The 20,411-nt window shown below is 48.9% G+C and overlaps 1 protein-coding gene and 1 long non-coding RNA gene across 2 annotated transcripts; one reads left to right on the plus strand and one right to left on the minus strand.

The window, feature by feature from the left end:
• Nucleotides 1–942: 942 nt before the first annotated feature.
• On the plus strand, nucleotides 943–1,796 carry LOC122005891. The gene has a single exon (XM_042561137.1). It carries the CDS (start codon nucleotides 1,028–1,030, stop codon nucleotides 1,577–1,579), a length of 552 nt encoding a protein of 183 aa, XP_042417071.1. The 5' UTR covers nucleotides 943–1,027; the 3' UTR covers nucleotides 1,580–1,796.
• Nucleotides 1,797–18,377: 16,581 nt separating this feature from the next.
• On the minus strand, nucleotides 18,378–20,193 carry LOC122005909. The gene is made up of 2 exons (XR_006118573.1): nucleotides 19,841–20,193; nucleotides 18,378–18,607 (listed from the first exon to the last, which is right to left on the minus strand). It is a non-coding gene; the product is annotated as an uncharacterized LOC122005909 (long non-coding RNA).
• Between the last annotated feature and the right edge of the window lie 218 nt (nucleotides 20,194–20,411).

Consider the following 20,411-nt stretch of genomic DNA (forward strand, 5'->3'; position numbering starts at 1 on the left):
AAAAGAGATAAATCATGAGGAACTTCACGCAACGCATGCAAAGAAGGGTTGAGACAACCAATAAAATATTTCACTTATGATAACAACACCATGAATCAATTGTATACATCAACCTGTGAAGGAAAAAAAAATATCTTTCATGATTTACTCGCCCCAGTCTTCATTCCAAGTCACGGGAAAAATATAAAGTCTCTTTCATAATTGTATTAGAAAGGGATCAAACGTTTAACTTATTTTTTTATAAAAAATAATAAACAACACAACAAAAAAAAAAAAAAAAAAAACCGGAATCTGACCCTTCGCGTTGTTTAATAAATCTCTCATCCACGAACGGTGACTCTCTACCGAACACAAAGTGAAATGTCGCATCGTGCATTAGCCTTGATTACCACTAAGTCACATAGTTTACCAACAACACCAACTCTTCTTCCACAATCGGATTGGCCCAACTTGATCTAACACACTAAGTCACTGGGTGGTCAATTAACGTCGAAATACTTGAATAATTTTGATGGAAACCAAATCTCTTTCATCTGTTTTAGAAAAAATTAAAATTGATTCCATTTGACCCACTGAAAATGCGACCTGAGACTCACGTAAAACTTCCTTTTCAGAAAAATAAAAAAGATCAACCAACCACCCCGGCAAGCATTGGCGCGCAGGTTGGCCAATTCCACAAACACATACCGAACACACCAATCTAAAATATACAATTAATTCCCTCTAAAATAATCAATACAGTCGTTAGTCTGCACTTGTTTTTCAAGTTCTAGCTTGTCGTATAACGCCTAATTAATTTATAAACTAGTGGAATGAGTAGTTTAATTGGCCGCGAATTGACTATGTTCATTACAGGGAACATGGATTTGGTCCATCAATTAGCAGGCACCGCAGATAATTAAAAAACCCTCCCAATCTCATAATGCATTAATGTTTTGCCAACTAACTGCACCATTTGAATTTCAAGCCTTAAAAGACCTCCAAATGTCTTCACGCGATCAGACTTGGGAGAACTTGCGTTCGTGTTATGGGGAATCTTCTCTCTTGCCGAGTCGCCGACGTTGGCATGGTTGTGCTCTCCGATGGCACGGTCCGTGAGCTCAATGGACCGACGCCGGTGGCAGAGCTGATGCTGGAGCACCCTCGCGAGTTCGTGGTCGACCTGCATGCGTTGACTGCGGCCAAAGGTACTAATTACGTAACTCCGCTGCCGGCCGACCACCTGCTGGACCCTGACAAGGTGTACGTGATGCTCCCCATGGCCCCCAGGAAGGCTGCGGTCGGCTTGTCAGCGACGGAGGCGCGGCAGGTCCTGGCGGTAGCTAAGCAACTAGCGAAACCGGCAAGGAGTTTCTTGAGAGTGCTTGGAGGGCAACCGAAGGTGGTAGGGCCTACTAAAGAAAAGGAGAAGGTGGTGGAAGAGGAAGCGTACGCAGTCGGAGAGGTAACAGAATGGTGCTCGGATCAGGAGACGGAGGTTTTGATGAGGCAGTATTCGAGCAGAAGGTGGAAGCCAAGTCTAGACACTATTGTGGAAAAGAGCTTGGAGAAACAGAAGGTGCCTCACTGGTTATTTTAAGGCAGGGTAGGGTTTCCTTTCTATAAGCGCGCATTATAAGCTTCGTGCGATATACATATTGTGTCCACAGGCTTAGCTAAGTTGATATCTAAACGATAGACTCATATTAATGGGTAAAGATTCAAATAGCTAGCGGTTGTGATAAATAATCCTCCCACTTAAAAGATGTTCAATATCTAATTTACTTCTTTTCATTTGACCATGGGCCGTGAGATCGGCGATTATGGATGTTGGCACGAGTGTTATCAGTTTTTTTTTTTTTTTTTTTTTTTTTTTGGCATTCGTGTGATATAGACTATGCGTGTGCTCAATTTTGCTACAATTAAGCACATGCATAGTCTTTACTCTTTACCGTCTATAGAAATCTTTAAAAGGCATTCATTCCTCTTTGTGTATGTGTAGCCATTACTGGGGAAAAATATGCTACATAGTCAAATAGGCAAATTCCCATTTGGCAAACCTTTATATCAATCTACCTATTTTCTAAATGAAATTTTATAGGTCGATGATACGTCCATAATCCACCTCTTTAACGCCATTGAAAAGTTAATTTTTTTCTGTTCCTGTCCGAACCAGAAGCCAACAGACGCTGGGCACGTGGCGCTTTCCGACTCGCTGATGTAGATCTCCAACTGATGGCGCGATGCTCCGGCTAACCTGCACAGAAGTCGGGCCGGGAAGGGGGTTCCCGGCGGCGACCCTCCGACGCTCAAGTCAGGTAAACTACGATAAACAAGGTGGCTCCAAAAGTGATTTCTCGCGTACCTGCGGTGAAGTAAGAGGCTGTATATATAGAGCGAGGAGAGATCTAATGCACGTTTACCGAAGTGCAGACGTGTCAGCAACCCATACCTCGGCATGTACTTGTCAGAGAGCTTACCTGACCCATATCGCTACAGTCAAAGCATGCCCTTGATGGGACAGCAGAATCCCCTGTCACAAGATTTGGAGCATGACACACACATGAAACCTACCGGCTGTCAGAGAAAGAAGTCCCTTGTCCTTTTCCCTTGCTCCAAACTTGTTGTCCGGGCGGACAGCTCCCTCAACATCCGGCCGGACGTCCGCAGTAGTTTACTTGTGCTTTGTGGAGACTAATAAACAGGGGTGCTTTATGACTTTGGTCGGTCGAAAGGTCAGCTCGGTCCATGACCTTTTCAACTGAGCGTCGGAACATAAGCGCGAGCCGGCCGGACCCTTCCGAGTATTCGATTCCATCGGCCGGCCGGCAGTCCGGTCAGACCGGCCGTCTACGGCCGCCCGTCTGGTCGGACCACACTCTCCCCGGATGGGCGGCTGCTCCGGTGACCTCCACGGGGCGTTGACTCTGCTAAATGGGGTCCCCCATTCTTACTGCCGGATCACTTGCCTCCCCTTCAAGTCTAGTCGAAGGAGGCGAATAGTCCGATGAACTGGACTGTGAGTCTAGCCGAACGGCTCATCCATGCTAATACTTTCCGCCCGGTCAGCCGTAGAGATATCCTTGAATGAATCGATGATGGCCTTCACCGGATCTCCTCGCGTTCTGCGCCAATCTTCGATATCAAGGTTGATCATACCTTCATTAAATGCTCCGAATGATTGACTGCCACATGGAGCAATGCCATCGGAGTACGGAGGCGGTGGCATGATATTTTGATGTGATCGAAGCAATTCGAAATAAACGGCTAGATGCATGCTTCGATTCCTGTAACCTGGATCCGACGGTGGAGGCCGCCCGACCCTCACCCTATAAATTCTTCGTTTCCTTCTCACCTTCACTTGCCTCCGTTACCTCTACTGTTGCCCTCTGCGCTTTGGAGTTCCGGCGATCTTGTTTCTGCCCTTTGACGCTCTTCGGCGCCTTTCTTCGATCCCTCTCCTCTCAGTAAGATTTTAGATCTTTCCTTCTTCCTTTCCGGTATCTAATTCGCATTTCTTCCCCTAGCTCCAGTCTTTGAAACTCCTTTTCTTCGTCTTTGAAACTTCTTTTTCGATTTCTTCTGTCCAGATCATGGCCAGTTCTTCTCATCCCGAAGAACAATCCCTAGGCCCATGGTATACTACCATGCGGTCCCGTTTCGAACAACGGGATTTTGATATTTTGGCTGACAATTTCGAAATTCCCGAGGATTTCGAAGTTCGCCTAGCTGGTCCCGCCGCTCGGCCACACCGACCGCCGCGCGGCGGTTTCTGTGTCTTCCGTGACCAATTTACCGCCGGTCTGCGGTTCCCCGTGCATCCTTTTATAGTAGACGTCTGTAATTATTTTGGCGTGCCGCTCGGAAGTTTAGTACCAAATACCTTCCGTCTCCTCTGCGGTGTTGTCGTTTTGTTTAAGATTCACAACATTCCCCTCCGACCGGAGGTCTTCTTTTATTTCTATTACCCTAAGCAAGCCGAGTCGGGCACCTTTATGTTCCAAGCTCGGCCCGGTCTGGTCTTCTTTAATAAACTACCCACTTCCAATAAACATTGGAAGGACTATTACTTCTACATCCGCATGCCCAGTCAGCCAAACTTTCCGACCCAGTGGCAGGTCAGTCTACCTCCTACTCCTGAGTTGAAGAAATTCAAGACCCGACCGGATTATCTTCACGCCGCAAATGTACTAGCCGGTCTACGGCTCGACATCAACAAACTTCTTCACGAGGGATGATGTACATTTTTGGGCTGAGTCCTATACGGACTCCTCTTCCGACCGGCTTCGGTAAGAATTTTGCTTGGGCATTTGCTTTAATTGCTAACTGATTTCTTCTTCTTTTCATGCAGCTGACATCGTTATGCACTCGGTGATGGCCGGCGTCCTGAAGAGAAAAGCAGCGGCACTGGAGGCCGCGGCGACCAAGGAAATGGAGACGTTGGGTATTCAGCCGGTCGGTTCTCACGAAGGAGAGAGCGGCACCCAGGCCGAATCGGACGCTCGGGCCTCTCAACAGCAGGTGGCCAGCGGAGCTTCCCCCTCTAGGGAACCAACAGGCCCCGAGGAAGGGTCCGTTCGGGAGGAAGAACAGCCACTGCAAAAGAGGCGCCGGGTAGAGACTCCGCTGCGCTCGGCTACCTCCGCGGTCCGACCCTCCGACGGGGCCGCCGTGACTGCTAAAGGCAAGGCGCCTGTGCCCGAGACCATTTCGTCCGACCGGACGCCGTCTGACTGGGACGAGCTGACTGCTCCGGTGGAGGCCACTCCGGTCGACACTCTCCCCCCTACTCACCGTTCAGCCCAACGCTCGACCATCCATTCGCGGTTTTCTGCGCCAGCTTTTGATCCCGGCCGGGCGATCCCTGGTCACGGCCGCACAATACGGGTTACTCTTCATCTTCCGACTGAAGAGTTGCTACCAGAAGCCTACCAGCCAACCGTGCCCGAGCACACCATTACTTTGAAAGGGCCCCTCGCCGAGATGTGGGCCGACGCTCGGGCGCGCATAGCAATGATCCCCCTCCGGAACTTAGCCAACAGCCACATGCAAGCGGCTACGGGGGTAAGCTTGTTGAAGTTTTGTCAGAATATTTCCGCTCGGCTTTTAACAACTGCGCCTTCTTGCTTCAGAGATGGGTGGAAGAAATAGCAGTTTCCAACCGCCTGGCCATGGCGGACGAGGAGATAAGGCAACTAAAGGTGGCAGGCGGTCCGAGCGGCTCCCAAGGCCCTTCCTACTCCGAGCTGCAAAAGGAGCTAAAGAAAGCTCAAACTCTGCTGGCTGCTGAGCAGAAGAAGACAGCTGACCAGGCCCACGCCCTAGCCGAGTCCGAGCGACAAGTCAAGTCGCTTGACACAAAGATAACTCTGGCCACCACTCGGAAGAACACAGCCATCTCCGATCTGGAGAAGAAAAACGTGGAGGCCCGGGGCCTGGAGTTGAAGATAAAGGAGCTGACGGAGAAGGCAGGCCGCTCGGCCGATGCGGAGAAGATCGAACATCTGAATGAGGCCTTCACAAGCTCCCAGGCAACCTTCAAAGAATACCAGGATGCCGAGCCGAGCCGAGTTGCCGCTCTACGACAAAGCCATGTCCGATCGCCCGAGTTCTCGGAGAAAATTTGTGAGCGGATGTACTCAGCTTTCGACTTGGCCATTACAGCCACTATGACTTATCTGAAGTCGAAGGGCCTTCTTCCGGAGTCCACCAATATTCCAGCCGGCGATCAGGTGGAGCTCCTGAACAACATTCCAAGGGACCTCTACGACTACATCGAGTAGTTCTTGTAATTTCGCCGCTCGGCTGAACATGAATCTTTTTGTACTTAGGCCACTCGGCCTAAGGTTTTAATTTCAATGAAATGCTTTCCTTTCGTGCACCCCCTCTTTTTGCACTGTCCCCTTGCTAATACTTGTGCTACCTGCTCGTCTACTATCACACCTTTGGCCTTCGAGGTGCATTCTCGCAAGTGTTTTCCCCAGCACCTCCGTTCAGCAGAATATCATCCGGTGTTGCCAAGAATCGCTCGTTATAAGCCGATCAGAACTTTTGTACCTCGAGTCTGAGCGGAACTTAGCGCCGGTCTAACTATCGGCGGAGAATACGGATAATTGTAGTGTCGACGATATTCCGCTCGGATTATTTATAGACGCCGACGCGTCTCTCGATGTTTAACGTCGGTGCTCGACGGCGCGGTTATTTATAGCCGGTCGGCGCGGCTCTCGATGTTTAACGACGGTGCTCGTCGATCTTCCGCTCGGGGATTTATAGACGCCGGCTCGTCTCTCGATATTTAACGTCGGTGCTCGACGGAGCGGTTATTTATAGCCGGTCGGCGCGGCTCTCGATGTTTAACGACGGTGCTCGTCGATCTTTCGCTCGGGGATTTATAGGCGCAGGCTCGTCTCTCGATATTTAACGTCGGTGCTCGACGGAGCGGTTATTTATAGCCGGTCGGTGCGGCTCTCGATGTTTAACGACGGTGCTCGTCGACCTTCCGCTCGGGGATTTATAGACGCCGGCTCGTCTCTCGATAGTTAACGTCGGTGCTCGACGGCGCGGTTATTTATAGCCGGTCGGCGCGGCTCTCGATGTTTAACGACGGTGCTCGTCGATATTCCGCTCGGATTATTTATAGACGCCGGCTCATCTCTCGATGTTTAACGTCGGTGCTCGACGGCGCGGTTATTTATAGCTGGTCGGCGCGGCTCTCGATGTTTAATGACGGTGCTCGTCGATCTTCCGCTCGGGATTTATAGGCCACTCGTCTCTCGATATTTTAACGCGTGCTCGACGCGGTTATTTATAGCGGTCGGCGGCTCTCGATGTTTAACGACGGTGCTCGTCGATCTTCCGCGAGGATTTATAGAGGCCGGCTCGTCTCTCGATATTTAACGTCGGTGCTCGGCGCGGTTATTTATAACCGGTCGGCGCGCGACTCTCGATGTTTAACGACGGTGCTCGTCCATCTTCCGCTCGGGATTTATAGAGGCCGGCTCGTCTCTCGATATTTAACGTCGGTGCTCGGCGGCGCGGTTATTTATAGCCGATCGGCGCGACTCTCGATGTTTAACGACGGTGCTCGTCGATCTTCCGCCCGGGATATACGCCGGCTCGTCTCTCGATATTTAACGTCGGTGCTCGACGGCGCGGTTATTTAGGTCGGTGCGGCTCTCGATGTTTAACGACGGTGCTCGTCGATCTTCCGCGGAGATTTATAGACGCCGGCTCGTCTCGATATTTAACATCGGTGCTCGAGCGGTTATTTATAGCGGTCGGTGGCGGCTCTCGATGTTTAACGACGGTGCTCGTCGATCTTCCGCTCGGGATTTATAGACGCCGCTCGTCTCTCGATATTTAACGTCGGTGCTCGACGGCCTTATGATAGCGGTCGGTGCGGCTCTCGATGTTTAACGACGGTGCTCGTCGATCTTCCGCTCGGATTAGACGCCGGCTTGTCTCGATATTTAACGTCGGTGCTCGACGGCGCGGTTATTTATAGCCGGTCGGTGCGGCTCTCGATGTTTAACGGCGATGCTCGTCGATCTTCCTTCGAGGATTTATAGGCGGCTCGTCTCGATATTTAACGCCGGTGCTCGGCGGTAGCGGTTGTTATAAGCCGGTCGGCGGCTCGATGTTTAATAGGTGCTCGTCGATCTTCCCGAGGATTTATAGACGGCCTCGTCTCTCGATATTTAACGTCGGTGCTCGACATATTATAGCCGGTCGGCGCGGCTCTCGATGTTTAACGACGGTGCTCGTCGATCTTCCGCTCGGGGATTTATAGACGCCGGCTCGTCTCTCGATATTTAACGTCGGTGCTCGACGCCGCGGTTATTTATAGCCGGTCGGCGCGGCTCTACGGTTTAACGTCTGGGCTAGACGACCTTCAAGGCTAACTCCTTACCAGGTCGAGCGACCTTGCCCTTCATATCCCGCGCTCTAACAATATTTATGCCTGACCGAACAATACGGGTCATTTGCTTGCGAATCTAATCGGCTAGGAGGCCTTCGCCATTCAGGCGCTCGGCCCGGATAATCCATACGCCCTTGCCGAACGATAAACCGCTCAGCGGAGAATACTCTGTGTTTTCATCTTTTTGCTTCCTTTCACCCAGCTTGGAGAACGTACTCCTGGCCGAACGGCTCAGGGTCTGCTTCGTCGAGCATCTTGGCTCGGATAACTTACCTCCGACCGAACGACGCGGGGCCTTCGTTTCTGGTTCGCAATGCCTTATATTTGTTCTCTTGATTCTTCATTTCTGCATTTCCAGTATTCAGTCGAAAAAAGTACACAGGATAATTTACAGTGGTACACCTTTCATCCCGCCCGGTAAGGCTGGAGGTGGTTCGTGCTCCACGGCCTATCCAACTGCCGACCGTCCTCATCCTCCAAATAATACGCACCCGAGCGGAGCTTTTCGATGATTTTGAAGGGACCTGCCCACGGAGCTTCAAGCTTGCCGACGTCGCCGACCGATTTGACTTTCTTCCAGACAAGGTCGCCGACCTGGAATGATCGGGGAATGACGCGGCGGTTGTAGTTTTGCCTCATTCGTTGACGGTATGCCATCAGCCGAACGGATGCCTTGGCTCGCTCCTCGTCAATCAAATCCAGCTCCATGTTCCTCCGATCGGCGTTGCCTTCATCGTACAATTGGACCCAGACGGACTCGATGCCGACTTCAACCGGAATGACTGCTTCGCCGCCGTACACCAGATGGAAAGGTGTGACGCCCGTTGCTTCCTTAGGAGTCGTCCGGATGGCCCATAAAACGCCCGGCACTTCATCCGGCCAACTTCCTCCCACGTGGTCGAGCCGAGTGCGCAGAATATGGAGAATTTCCCGGTTGGCTACTTCGGCTTGACCGTTACTTTGGGGGTAAGCCATGGACGTGAAGTGTTGCTCGATGCCGTAGCTTTTGCACCAATCTTCTAGCACCTTCCCTGTGAATTGCCGCCCATTGTCGGAAACCAATCGGCGAGGGATACCGAACCTACAGACGATGTGTTGCCAGATGAATTTTTTGACCATCTGCTCGGTGATCCTGGCTAGTGGCTCGGCCTCCACCCACTTGGAAAAATAATCGACCACTACCAGCAAAAATTTCCGCTGCCCGGTTGCCATCGGAAATGGACCCACAATATCCATTCCCCATTGATCGAACGGACATGAAACGGTTGATGTCTTCATCTCCTCTGCCGGTCGGTGCGAGAAGTTGTGATACTTTTGGCATGAAAGGCACGTAGATACTGTCCGAACGGCGTCCATTTGTAAGGTCGGCCAAAAGTATCCAGCTAGCAAAATCTTCTTGGCTAGTGATCGTCCACCCGGATGTCCTCCGCACGATCCTTGATGTACCTCTTGGAGGATGTAAGCCGAGTCTTCCGAGCTCACACACTTCAACAGCGGGCGAGAGAAAGCCTTCTTGTAGAGCTGATCGCCGATGAGTGTGAACCGACCGGCCCTCCTCCTGAGCAGCTGGGCTTCTTCCCGATCGGCAGAAGTGGTGCCCGAGCGCAAAAACTCTATGATGGGTGTCCTCCAGTCGTCCGGAAATCTAAGGCCTTCCATCCGGTCAACATGTGCCACCAAAGATACTTGTTCAATTGGCTTCGGGATAATGACCGGCGTCATAGAACTTGCTAGTTTGGCCAACTCATCGGCTGCCTGGTTCTCCGTTCGGGGAATCTTCTGGATAAGAACCTCGGGGAAATTAGCTTTGAGCTTTTCAAAGGCCTCAGCATAGAGTTTAAGCCGAGCGCTGTTGATTTCAAAGGTAGCAGATAGTTGCTGAACGACCAACTGTGAATCTGAATAAAGTGTCACCTGACCGGCTCCCACATGCCGTGCTGCCTGTAATCCGGCTATGAGGGCCTCATACTCTGCTTCATTGTTGGTAGCTTTATAATCCAGCCGGACGGATAAGTGCATCTTTTCTTCTTGAGGCGAGAGCAGCAATATTCCAATCCCACTTCCGAGCCGAGTGGAAGACCCATCCACATATATTCTCCACAGAGCTTCCGGCTCTGGCTTTTGTACTTCGGTCACAAAATCAGCCAAGGATTGCGCTTTGATCGCCGAGCGGGGCTGGTATTGGATGTCAAATTCACTTAGTTCTGTCGTCCATTTGATGAGCCGTCCGGACGCTTCTGGATTCAACAGCACCCTTCCCAGCGGGCTGTTCGTCTGGACAATGATGGTGTGAGCCAAGAAATATGGTCGAAGACGCCGAGCGGCTAGAACCAAAGCAAAGGCCAACTTCTCGATCCCGGTGTAACGAGATTCAGCATCTTTTAAAATATGGCTCAGAAAATACACCGGCTGCTCTTCGCCGCTCGCCCTCACAAGTGCTGAGCCTACAGCATGCTCAGTTGACGACAGGTAAATATAAAGTGACTCACCCCCGATCGGCTTGGCAAGTATAGGCAGAAAATTAAGATATGTCTTCAATTCTTCGAATGCTCGGTCACATTCTTCATCCCACTGGAACTTAGTAGCCTTGCGCAGGATCTTGAAGAATGGTAGGCTCCGGTCGGCGGTTTTGGAGATGAATCTGGACAAAGCAGTTATCCGACCGGTCAACCGCTGCACTTCCCTTGTATTTCTTGGAGGCGGCATGTCTTGCAGAGCTTTCACCTTGCTGGGATTGGCTTCGATTCCCCGCTCGGTCACTATGTACCCCAAGAAACGCCCTCCTTTTGCTCCGAACAGGCACTTTTGGGGATTTAGCTTGACTCCATATTTGCGAAGCGTTCGGAAGGTTTCTTCCATGTCCTTGAAGAGATCGGCCGCTCGGGCGGACTTGATAAGAATGTCGTCCACATAAACTTCCAGATTCCGCCCGATCTGCTCCCTGAACACTTTATTCATCAAGCGTTGATAGGTGGCCCCGGCATTCTTCAATCCGAACGGCATCACATTGTAGCAATATGTGCCGTCGGCCGTTACGAAGCTTACTTTTTCTTGATCTTCCCGGGCGAGCGGCACTTGATGATAGCCTTGGTAGGCGTCGAGCATACAAATTAATTCGCAGTCCACCAGCTGATCTATCCGGGGCAGGGGATAAAAATCTTTGGGGCATGCTTTGTTTAAGTCCCGAAAGTCGATACAGACTCTCCACTTGCCGCCCGGCTTGGAGACTAATACTACATTAGCCAGCCAGCTCGGGAACTGCACTTCGCGTATATGGCCGGCCTCCAGAAGTTTCTCTACTTCCGCCCGGATGATGGCATTCTGCTCGGCACTGAAATCCCTTTTCCTCATCTTCACTGGTCGAGCGTCCGGTCGGACATGCAACTCATACTGCGCTATGCTCGGGGAAATTCCGGGCAACTCATGTGTCGACCAGACGAAGACATCATGATTTCGTTGGAGGCATTGGATCAGCTCCTCCTCCAGATCAGAGGCGATAAAAGTCGTGTTCTCCGATCGGGTCGGATGGATCTGAATTTCCTCCTTTTCATCATAAATTAAAGTAGGAGGTTTCTCGGTTATGACGTGTACCTCGATCCGGGGCGCCTTCCGAGCGGAACAGGCTTCTGCTCGGATCATTTCTATATAGCACCGCCGAGCTGCTAGCTGATCTCCACGTACTTCTCCTACTTTGTCTTCCACGGGGAACTTGATCTTCTGGTGGAAGGTGGAGACGACCGCCCGGAACTCGCTGAGCGCCGGTCGTCCCAAAATGACGTTGTATGATGAGGGAGAGTCCACCACCATGAAGTTTGCTGTTCGCGTCCTCCTGAGCGGCTCTTCTCCCAGTGAGATAGCCAGCCGTATTTGTCCGACTGGCTGTACTTCGTTACCCGTGAACCCATAGAGCGGCGTAGTCATGGGTAGCAGCTCGGCTCGATCAATTTGCAGTTGATCGAACGCCTTCTTGAATATAATGTTGACCGAGCTCCCTGTGTCAAAAAATATGCGGTGAATAGTGTAATTTGCTATTACCGCTTTAATGAGCAGAGCGTCGTCGTGGGGCACTTCTATTCCTTCTAAGTCTCCAGGCCCGAAAGTGATTTCCGGTCCACTTGCCCGCTCTTAGCTACAACCAACTGCGTGGATCTGTAGCTGCCGGACGCCCGCCTTTCTGGCTCGGTTGGAGTCTCCTCCAGTCGACCACCAGCAATAACGTTGATCTCGCCTCGGGCAATATTGCTTCTATTCTCCTCTTCCCGAGTGGACGGTCGGGACCGTTCTCTGGACGCCCGTCGATTCTCCTGTTTTGGAGATCGGTGCCGATCGGGCGTCTGTTGATGTCGCCTCTCAGTGCGTGTCCGGTCGGCTTCATGGGTCCTTTGTCTCCTGTCGATGGGAGGAGACCGCCGTTCGGCATTCCTGGGAACGGGATTAGCCACGAAGGGAAGACTTCGACAATCCCTCGTGTTGTGCGTATCCGTCCGGTGGAAGGAGCAGAACATAGGGGTCCATCTCTTCTTTGGCTTGGGCCGAGCGGCAGCTACCTCTTGTACGTGTGATCTAGCATGGGGGGATCGGATTGCTTCAGCCCTCGGTCCTCTTGGCGGTTGATGAGCAGCCAAGGGTCTCCGCTCGGCAGGAGGAGCCCGTTCGGTTGGTGTTTCTTTCTTCCTGGCTGCCTGCGCTTCCTCCACGTTGATATATTCATTGGCCCGGTGCAGCATATGATCATAATCTTGGGGCGGCTTTCGGATGAGCGACCGGAAGAAGTCCCCGTCCACAAGGCCTTGCGTGAAGGCATTCATCATCGTCTCCGATGTGGCCGTTGGAATATCCATCGCCACTTGGTTGAATCGCTGGATGTAAGCTCGAAGCGATTCTCTCGGCTCTTGCTTGATGGCGAACAAGCTGACACTTGTCTTCTGATAACGCCGACTGCTGGCGAAGTGGTGGAGGAAGGCTGTTCGGAAGTCCTTGAAGCTAGTGATGGATCCGTCCGGCAGCCTCCGAAACCACCGTTGAGCCGATCCCGAGAGAGTGGTAAGAAAGACTCGGCATTTTACTCCATCTGTATATTGATGGAGCGTAGCTGTGTTATCGAACTTACCCAGATGATCATCCGGGTCTGTTGTTCCATTGTACTCGCCGATCTCCGGGGGCGCGTAATGTTTAGGCAGAGGGTCTCGTAGAATAGCCTCCGAAAATTGGCGATTGATCCGCTCGGGAGATGAGTCCGCTCGTGGAGTTTTCCCCTTTCTGGCGTCTCGCCTAGGCATTTCGTTGGAAGAAGATCCTCTATCTCTCCGAGCTGGCCCGGCTTCAGGGGTGCGGAATAAGGCCCGATGGAATGCAACGGTGGCTTGAGGTGCGTCCGCTCGGCCACCCGATGCAGATGTTGCTTGTTGCTCCGACCGCTCGGCTGATGCTTTTTGTTTTAACTCCACAAGTTTGGCGGCCCTCATCTCGACCAGAGCGTCGAGTTCTTCCGTCGAAAGCGTCACCGTGTGTTGTCGTCCAGCCTCGTCCATTGTTCCCGTTCGAATGCAGGTGCGTTCCCACAGACGACGCCAAATTGATCCTGTCCGAACCAGAAGCCAACAAACGCTGGGCACGTGGCGCTTTCCGACTCGCTGATGTAGATCTTCAACTGATGGCGCGATGCTCCGGCTAACCTGCACAGAAGTCGGGCCGGGAAGGGGGTTCCCGGCGGCGACCCTCCGACGCTCAAGTCAGGTAAACTACGATAAACAAGGTGGCTCCAAAAGTGATTTCTCGCGTACCTGCGGCAAAGTATGAGGCTCTATATATAGAGCGAGGAGAGATCTAATGCACGTTTACCGAAGTGCAGATGTGTCAGCAACCCATACCTCGGCATGTACTTGTCAGAGAGCTTACCTGACCCATATCGCTACAGTCAAAGCATGCCCTTGATGGGATAGCAGAATCCCCTGTCACAAGATTTGGAGCATGGCACACACATGAAACCTACCGGCTGTCAGAAAAAGAAGTCCCTTGTCCTTTTCCCTTGCTCCAAACTTGTTGTCCGGGCGGACAACTCCCTCAACATCCGACCGGACGTCCGCAGTAGTTTACTTGTGCTTTGTGGAGACTAATAAACAGGGGTGCTTTATGACTTTGGTCGGTCGAAAGGTCAGCTCGGTCCATGACCTTTTCAACTGAGTGTCGGAACCCCGATTTGACAGGGTGCCTTCCAACCATAAGCGCGAGCCGGCCGGACCTTTCCGAGTATTCGATTCCATCGGCCGGCCGGCAGTCCGGTCAGACCGGCCGTCTACGTCCGCTCGTCTGGTCGGACCACACTCTCCCCGGATGGGCGGCTGCTCCGGTGACCTCCACGGGGCGTTGACTCTGCTAAATGGGGTCCCCCATTCTTACTGCCGGATCACTTTCAATAGCGTGGATAAATCTAAATGGATTAACACATATCAAACAGTATTGAAGATTTTTGGCAGCCTCTCCAATACTTAGATTAGACTCTGATAATAAAACTTGAGGTAAAAATTACAATGGAAAAAAAAAGAATGGGAGGGAAAAAACTCCAGCCCTCTTATCACCATTTCTCTTATTTTATTTTTGTAGGTATCCTGGCCGTTGTATAGTATGGTTGCCGGTCTATGCATGATATGGTGGTTAAGGTGGCCTCCCAAGGCAAGTCATGATTTAGGAGATTGGCTGATGTGGCGGTTAAAGTCAAGAAACGGTCAACATTCTGAGCTAAGGTTTATCATCATTCTGACAGAGAGCTCATCAGACTGGTCGATTCCTTTAGCCAGTCGGGCCCTTTTGCAGGTCAGGCCTTGAGTACAGATGTCCGTGTACGTGGATGAAACTTGAAGCTAAATATTAACTAGCTCAACTGAATGTTCCAGCTAACCAGACATATGCCCCGATCGAATATACTGGACACTTGTTCCAAGTGAAGAGATCGGTCGAGGGCCGAGTCACCTATTGCATTCAACAAAGCTGACTTGGCAGCTCTTGCGAGTGGTGGCCAGTCGGACTACATTAGGGACTTAGTCGGTTGGCCAGGGGAGCCTCTTGTGGGCCCTGTGGTCCAAGGACCTCATATTCTTTTTTGACATTTTGTGCAACGGAGGATATAGAATATTCTGTATGTAATCTATACATTTGAAGCTTCCATCCTGTCACTGCAGATTGCGGTCCATTTCAGGAAAGGTGTCAGACCTCTTTATAGCCTGTTATTTTTTGGAAATTCTTTGAGATGCGTGCACAAACACAATATCATCACTATAAAAAGGGGGCTCCATCTATAAGCAGAGGTACGCGACGCTAGATAATTTTATACACTCATTTGCTACTGTTCATTCCATTGTTCATCACCCCTAAATCTATCACTGACTTGAATGTTAGAGGGCCAACACTGGAGACCCTTTCTTTGGCCCAGTCACTAACGATGCTTTTAACACGCAGGATGGTGAGGAGTCTTCGTTTGGTCAACTTCAAAGCCACGTTACTAGTCAACCATCTTCTACACTTTCGGATAGGATCATATTTGACATCATTTGTAGGAACTTCTCTTGCATTTGAAATGTGAAGATGGACGAGACTGAATGACTCACCATGGTAACCTTGATGCAAGAAGAGTTAGAGCAGTTGATAGTCACTCGAGTGGCTAGGATGGTGTAATAGCAATAAGCAGCAATCGAGGGCCACTTGTCGAACGACCTCGCTATCTCAATGATTAGCCAACAGGTCGAACGTGGGATTTGAATGGAAGGCCCAATCAGGTTCTAGTGTATCCAGCCTCCCTTGGTTGCCTTTCCTCAAGTACCCGTGTCACCAACCAACCTTCCGTCTATGGTCGAAGCCTATCACAAGGCATTGTTTCGAACGCCCTTTGACGATGTGAGCCGAATGGAGATGCCTCAGGGATCTTCTGAAAATGTGCCCGCTCGGAAGTTGTGTAAAGGAAAGGCTCCAATGACCAGCAACTCCCCTCGAGTGGGCGAGTATGCCGTTCTCCCAAGAGATCTTGGAAAATAAATTGTCAGCCCATTTTCGACCCCTCTCGATAAGAGAATATGGAGGGGCAAATGACCTAGAGGACCACTTACTTAAATTTGAAAACACAACTATTCTCCATCAATACATGGATGGAGTCAAGTGTTGAATGTTCTTCACCACCCTATCCGGCTAAGCGTAGAGATGATTTAATTGACTCTTGACCGAGTCCATATACAATTTCAAGGATTTTCACAAAGCTTTTCTACATCACTTTGCTAGCAGTCGTTGTTATCTCAAGATGACATTGAGTCTATTCTCTCTCAAGCAAGTGTTCAAGGAGACGTTAAGGGCCTACATTAATTAAGAAATTCAATCAAGTGGTCATGGGCGTCTCCTCAGCCACATCAAAAATTCTAGTGAGCGCCTTCTCCTAGGGGCTCAGGGATGGCGAATTCTTTCAATCCCTCATTAAAACCATTGAGAGACTTTGATCATTTACTAGAACGAGCCACCAAGTACATCAACGTGGAAGAACCTAAATCTGCTCGAAAGAAAGAAGTTGCTCCTTCTGCTACTTTCGCTCTCGAGCACTGAGCACATGCTCCCACTTTTCCACCTAAAGGGCCTTGATTGAGACCCCCATCACAGCATTGTGAGCCAAAACTAAATGCAGTCCAACATGTAGAAGCTGAGTGGACGCGCTTCATCCAACCCCAACAATGCACTCCTATGTTATGCACTTACCACCACTTGGGAATGCACAACACAAAACATTGCTACCACTACAATCAAGGGATGCGTCGACCGGCCAATCAAGGGTTTCACCATCGATCCCCTTTTCCTAACCGCCAGCGCTGATCGAATGGATCCCCGGGTCGGAACCCTGTAGTGGTCGATAGGGACCAACAGCAGCCCCAAGGAAGAAATAACCAAGCATCAGCTCTAGTGTCTACCGATCAGCCTCCTCGCCAACCAACTCAGGAGGAAGAAAATCGCAACAATACAACTCGAGGTGACATTGGTATGATAGAGGGTTTCCCAACTGATGGTGATTTCAACCAGGTCAGAAAATCATATGCATTCTGACTGGAGATACACACATTGGATGTAGTCAGAAGAAGGTGTAAGGACTAGAGATTAGTTTAAGTCCTAGAGATTTGGAGAGGGTGGATATACCTCATGATGGTGTCTTGATTATAAGAGTGGTGATCACTAATTACAATATTCATCGTACTTTTGTTGACACAGGAAGCTCAGTCAATATTATTTTTAAGAAGGCGTTCGAGCAGCTTCAGATAGACAAGAGTGAGTTCCAGCCAATGACAACGTCCTTGTATGAGTTTATGGGCAATGAAGTGCAGCCGATCAGACAAGTCCGATTGATTATTTCTCTTAGGGAAGAGCCACTCATGAGAACACGCCAACCGAACTTCATAGTGGTAGATGAATTGTCTGCATATAATGTAATTTTGGGCTGACCAACTCTAAATGAGTTCTGACCTTTCGCTTCCATATTCTGCTAGAAGATAAAGTTTTCGATGGATGATTCGGTCGGCGTGGTCAAAGGAGATCAGTTGATGGCACACAAATGCTTTGTTGTAAGTTGTGAAGACCAAGGCTCGAGCCACTCAAAAAATTTCACATCTTGAAGCCAATGCTATTCAAGAAGCTCCTCTAATCTTAATTTATGAAGAAAAGGAGAAAATACAAATTCATCCTAGCTGATTGAAGGCCACTACTTATATTGCGGCCGACCTGAGCTCCGAGAAGAAAGCATAATTGATTTCCTACTTAAAAAGCAACAAGGACTTCTTTGTCTAGACTACTCATGAGCTTACGGGCATCTTGTCGACAATAATGCAACATGAGCTGTACGTCCATCCAGACGCTCGACCAATTAAATAAAAAAAAGAAGAGATTTTGGAGTTGAGCATAATCAAATAATACGACAGAGGTGGATAAACTACTTGAAGCTGGGCGCATCCATGAAGTGAAATCCTCGAGCTAGCTCGTAAATATTGTGTTGGTGTCTAAGCCCAGGAACAAGTGGCGGGTCTACGTGGACTTCAGATATTTAAATAAGGCATGCCCAAAAGATTACTATCTCCTATCACATATTGATCAAGTGGTGGACTCGATGACTGGTTGTGAGTTAATATACATGCTGGATGCATATCAAGGTTACCATCAAGTCCCACTCGCCAAGGAAGATCAAGAAAAAGTTAGCTTTATCACTTCTGAATGAACATATTATTATAATGTTATGCCGTTTTGTAACACCTCACCCTCCTCCCTATTAGTCTGCGAGGGTGGAGCACTACTAGACTACTAACTTATCTTAACTAATGTTGCTCACATGAAATTATCTATGCTTAAAACTCTCAAAACTCAAAACATGCAATATGTAACAGCGGAAAACATAAATAACTCATCTATATATACTACTCAGGCATATGTTCACAACTAAATCTATACATCAATCTGAACATACTAAAAAACAAAATATATATTAATCTGATCATGCATGCAACAATAATACAACTCAAACAATGGAAATAATGTTCATAGCGATTAAAAGGAAAAGCTCCAAAACATAAAATATTCAATACAAAATCTTAATGAATTTTAAGCTAATTCCCAAGGCTTCCATAGTCCAAACATCACACATCCATCCGCACCTCTTTGTCGCCTTCCTTCGCTATAGCTTTTCCTTTCCTTTATCTGCAGTAAGAGGAAATGCAACTATAAGCAAAATTTCTTAGTAAGCACTATCTAACTCACAAAACTCGAATATGCATGTGAATAAGAATTAATCTAAAACTGAATACTTTAAAGGAAATACTACTCATGCTCATCTAACAGCAAAAGAAACATAGCATACTGAAATACTAAACATGCAAGCAAATCCAAACAACATGTCAGCATATAAGAAAACTAAACTTGTTGAATTTTAAACTTATGTGAAGCTTATTTCACTTGTTTAAAATCTTATACTTTTATACTTCAAAATAATAATCAATTCTTTCTTGGGCCCAGGCGTAGTACCAAAGCACGCTCCCTAATAAAGACTGGGGTAGTGAGCCACCAGTCCTATAAGGGTAAAGACCTCGGTCTTACCAGGGCCGAGACCTTATAAACGGTCACCTGGATTTGTTTAACGATAACCTCGGAAGTCGGGTACTAGCCTCTTAAAGTAAAATACTTATTATCTTCTAATTCTCCTAGTATAGAATGCCTCCGCATTTCTCCAAGCACTAAGCGTGCCTTTGATCCTCAACTTCTGGAATTTGGGATCAAATCAAGACCTTGGTCTTTTCTTGCTTATACTTCTCACAAAACCATTTATGAATTCATATAAAAATATGGAACCATGATAAGAAACTATTCTTATAACAATTGGTTCTAAGAAAACTAGACTGAAATCGAAAACTGCAATGCTAATCATAAAAGAGTTCAAGCTTGGTACAGTAACCAAAGAAATCAAACCGCATGCTTAGAAATGAAAGGGTTGTTCTGGATGAAACAAGGCTGTGCATGTTTGGTAAATTAGCTAGACATTCGAACAAACTGAAATGCTAAAAGAACACCAAAACCGCATGCTAGAATTTAGGTAAGGCTGTCCGAAAATAGCAAGGAGAGTCTAAGCTAAACAAATGCTAACATGAAGAGCCTGTTCCTGCTCATGGAATAGCAAAAAAACTGAAAACGGAAATACCAAACTACACAACGGAGATCAAAGGTAACCAATTCAAAAGACTAGCTCTTTTAGCTGCTCCTACTTATTAAGGAAGCCCAGAACTCAATCTACAATGCTTTCAAATACAAGGCTGGTTATACTCACTGCATGAATTCAAAACCCTAATGCCACAAGGAGGATTGTTCATGCTTGGCAAGGAAGTAAAGAAGAAAACAAAGTCGCGGAACTACTCCTACTGCAGGTGAGTAGCAACTTACCGATCTCCCTTCGACTCACAGCCGGAAAAAGAAAACTTCTAGGTTTTCAAAGAAACCGCAAGCCTCGGCGTCTTCTTCGTATCTACCTGCCCTCCCCAACGAGGTGCTCACGAATCTGCAGAAGTTCCTCGGAAACAAGCCTTGGCCGGTCGCCGGAGAAGAAAAACCCTAGCTTCTTCTTCGCTGTCGCTCGAGAGGAGAAGGCGCACGGGAGGAGGAGATAGAGACAAAGCCCTAGCTCCCCCTTTGGTTTCGCCCAAGCACAGATGCCGCACACAGTCGGGATCGGGAGAAGGTGATAGGGTTTTCGAGCGAGAAAAGGTAATGCCCTCTTCTCCTTTACTTAACTTAGGTATTTTCCGATTCTGTTATGGCTTAAGACCAATTCATTATTGATTTGTTCACGAAACACTTGGTGAACGCTTGGCTATCGCGGTTCTTGGATCGGGTTGGAGGTCGCGGGTTCGAATCTCGGCCAAACCTCTTTATTTTTTTTTGCAACTTATTTCTTTTGGTAAAAATACCAAACGAACTCCAAAAATTACATAAAAATACTCTAAAAATTTATAAA

Source organism: Zingiber officinale, chromosome 1A (assembly GCF_018446385.1).
Source record: "Zingiber officinale cultivar Zhangliang chromosome 1A, Zo_v1.1, whole genome shotgun sequence".
NCBI lineage: Eukaryota > Viridiplantae > Streptophyta > Magnoliopsida > Zingiberales > Zingiberaceae > Zingiber > Zingiber officinale.

Coding starts and splice junctions, on each gene's coding strand:
- LOC122005891 (XM_042561137.1), top strand. CDS start 1,028: ATGGGGAATCTTCTCTCTTGCCGAGTCGCCGACGTTGGCATGGTTGTG.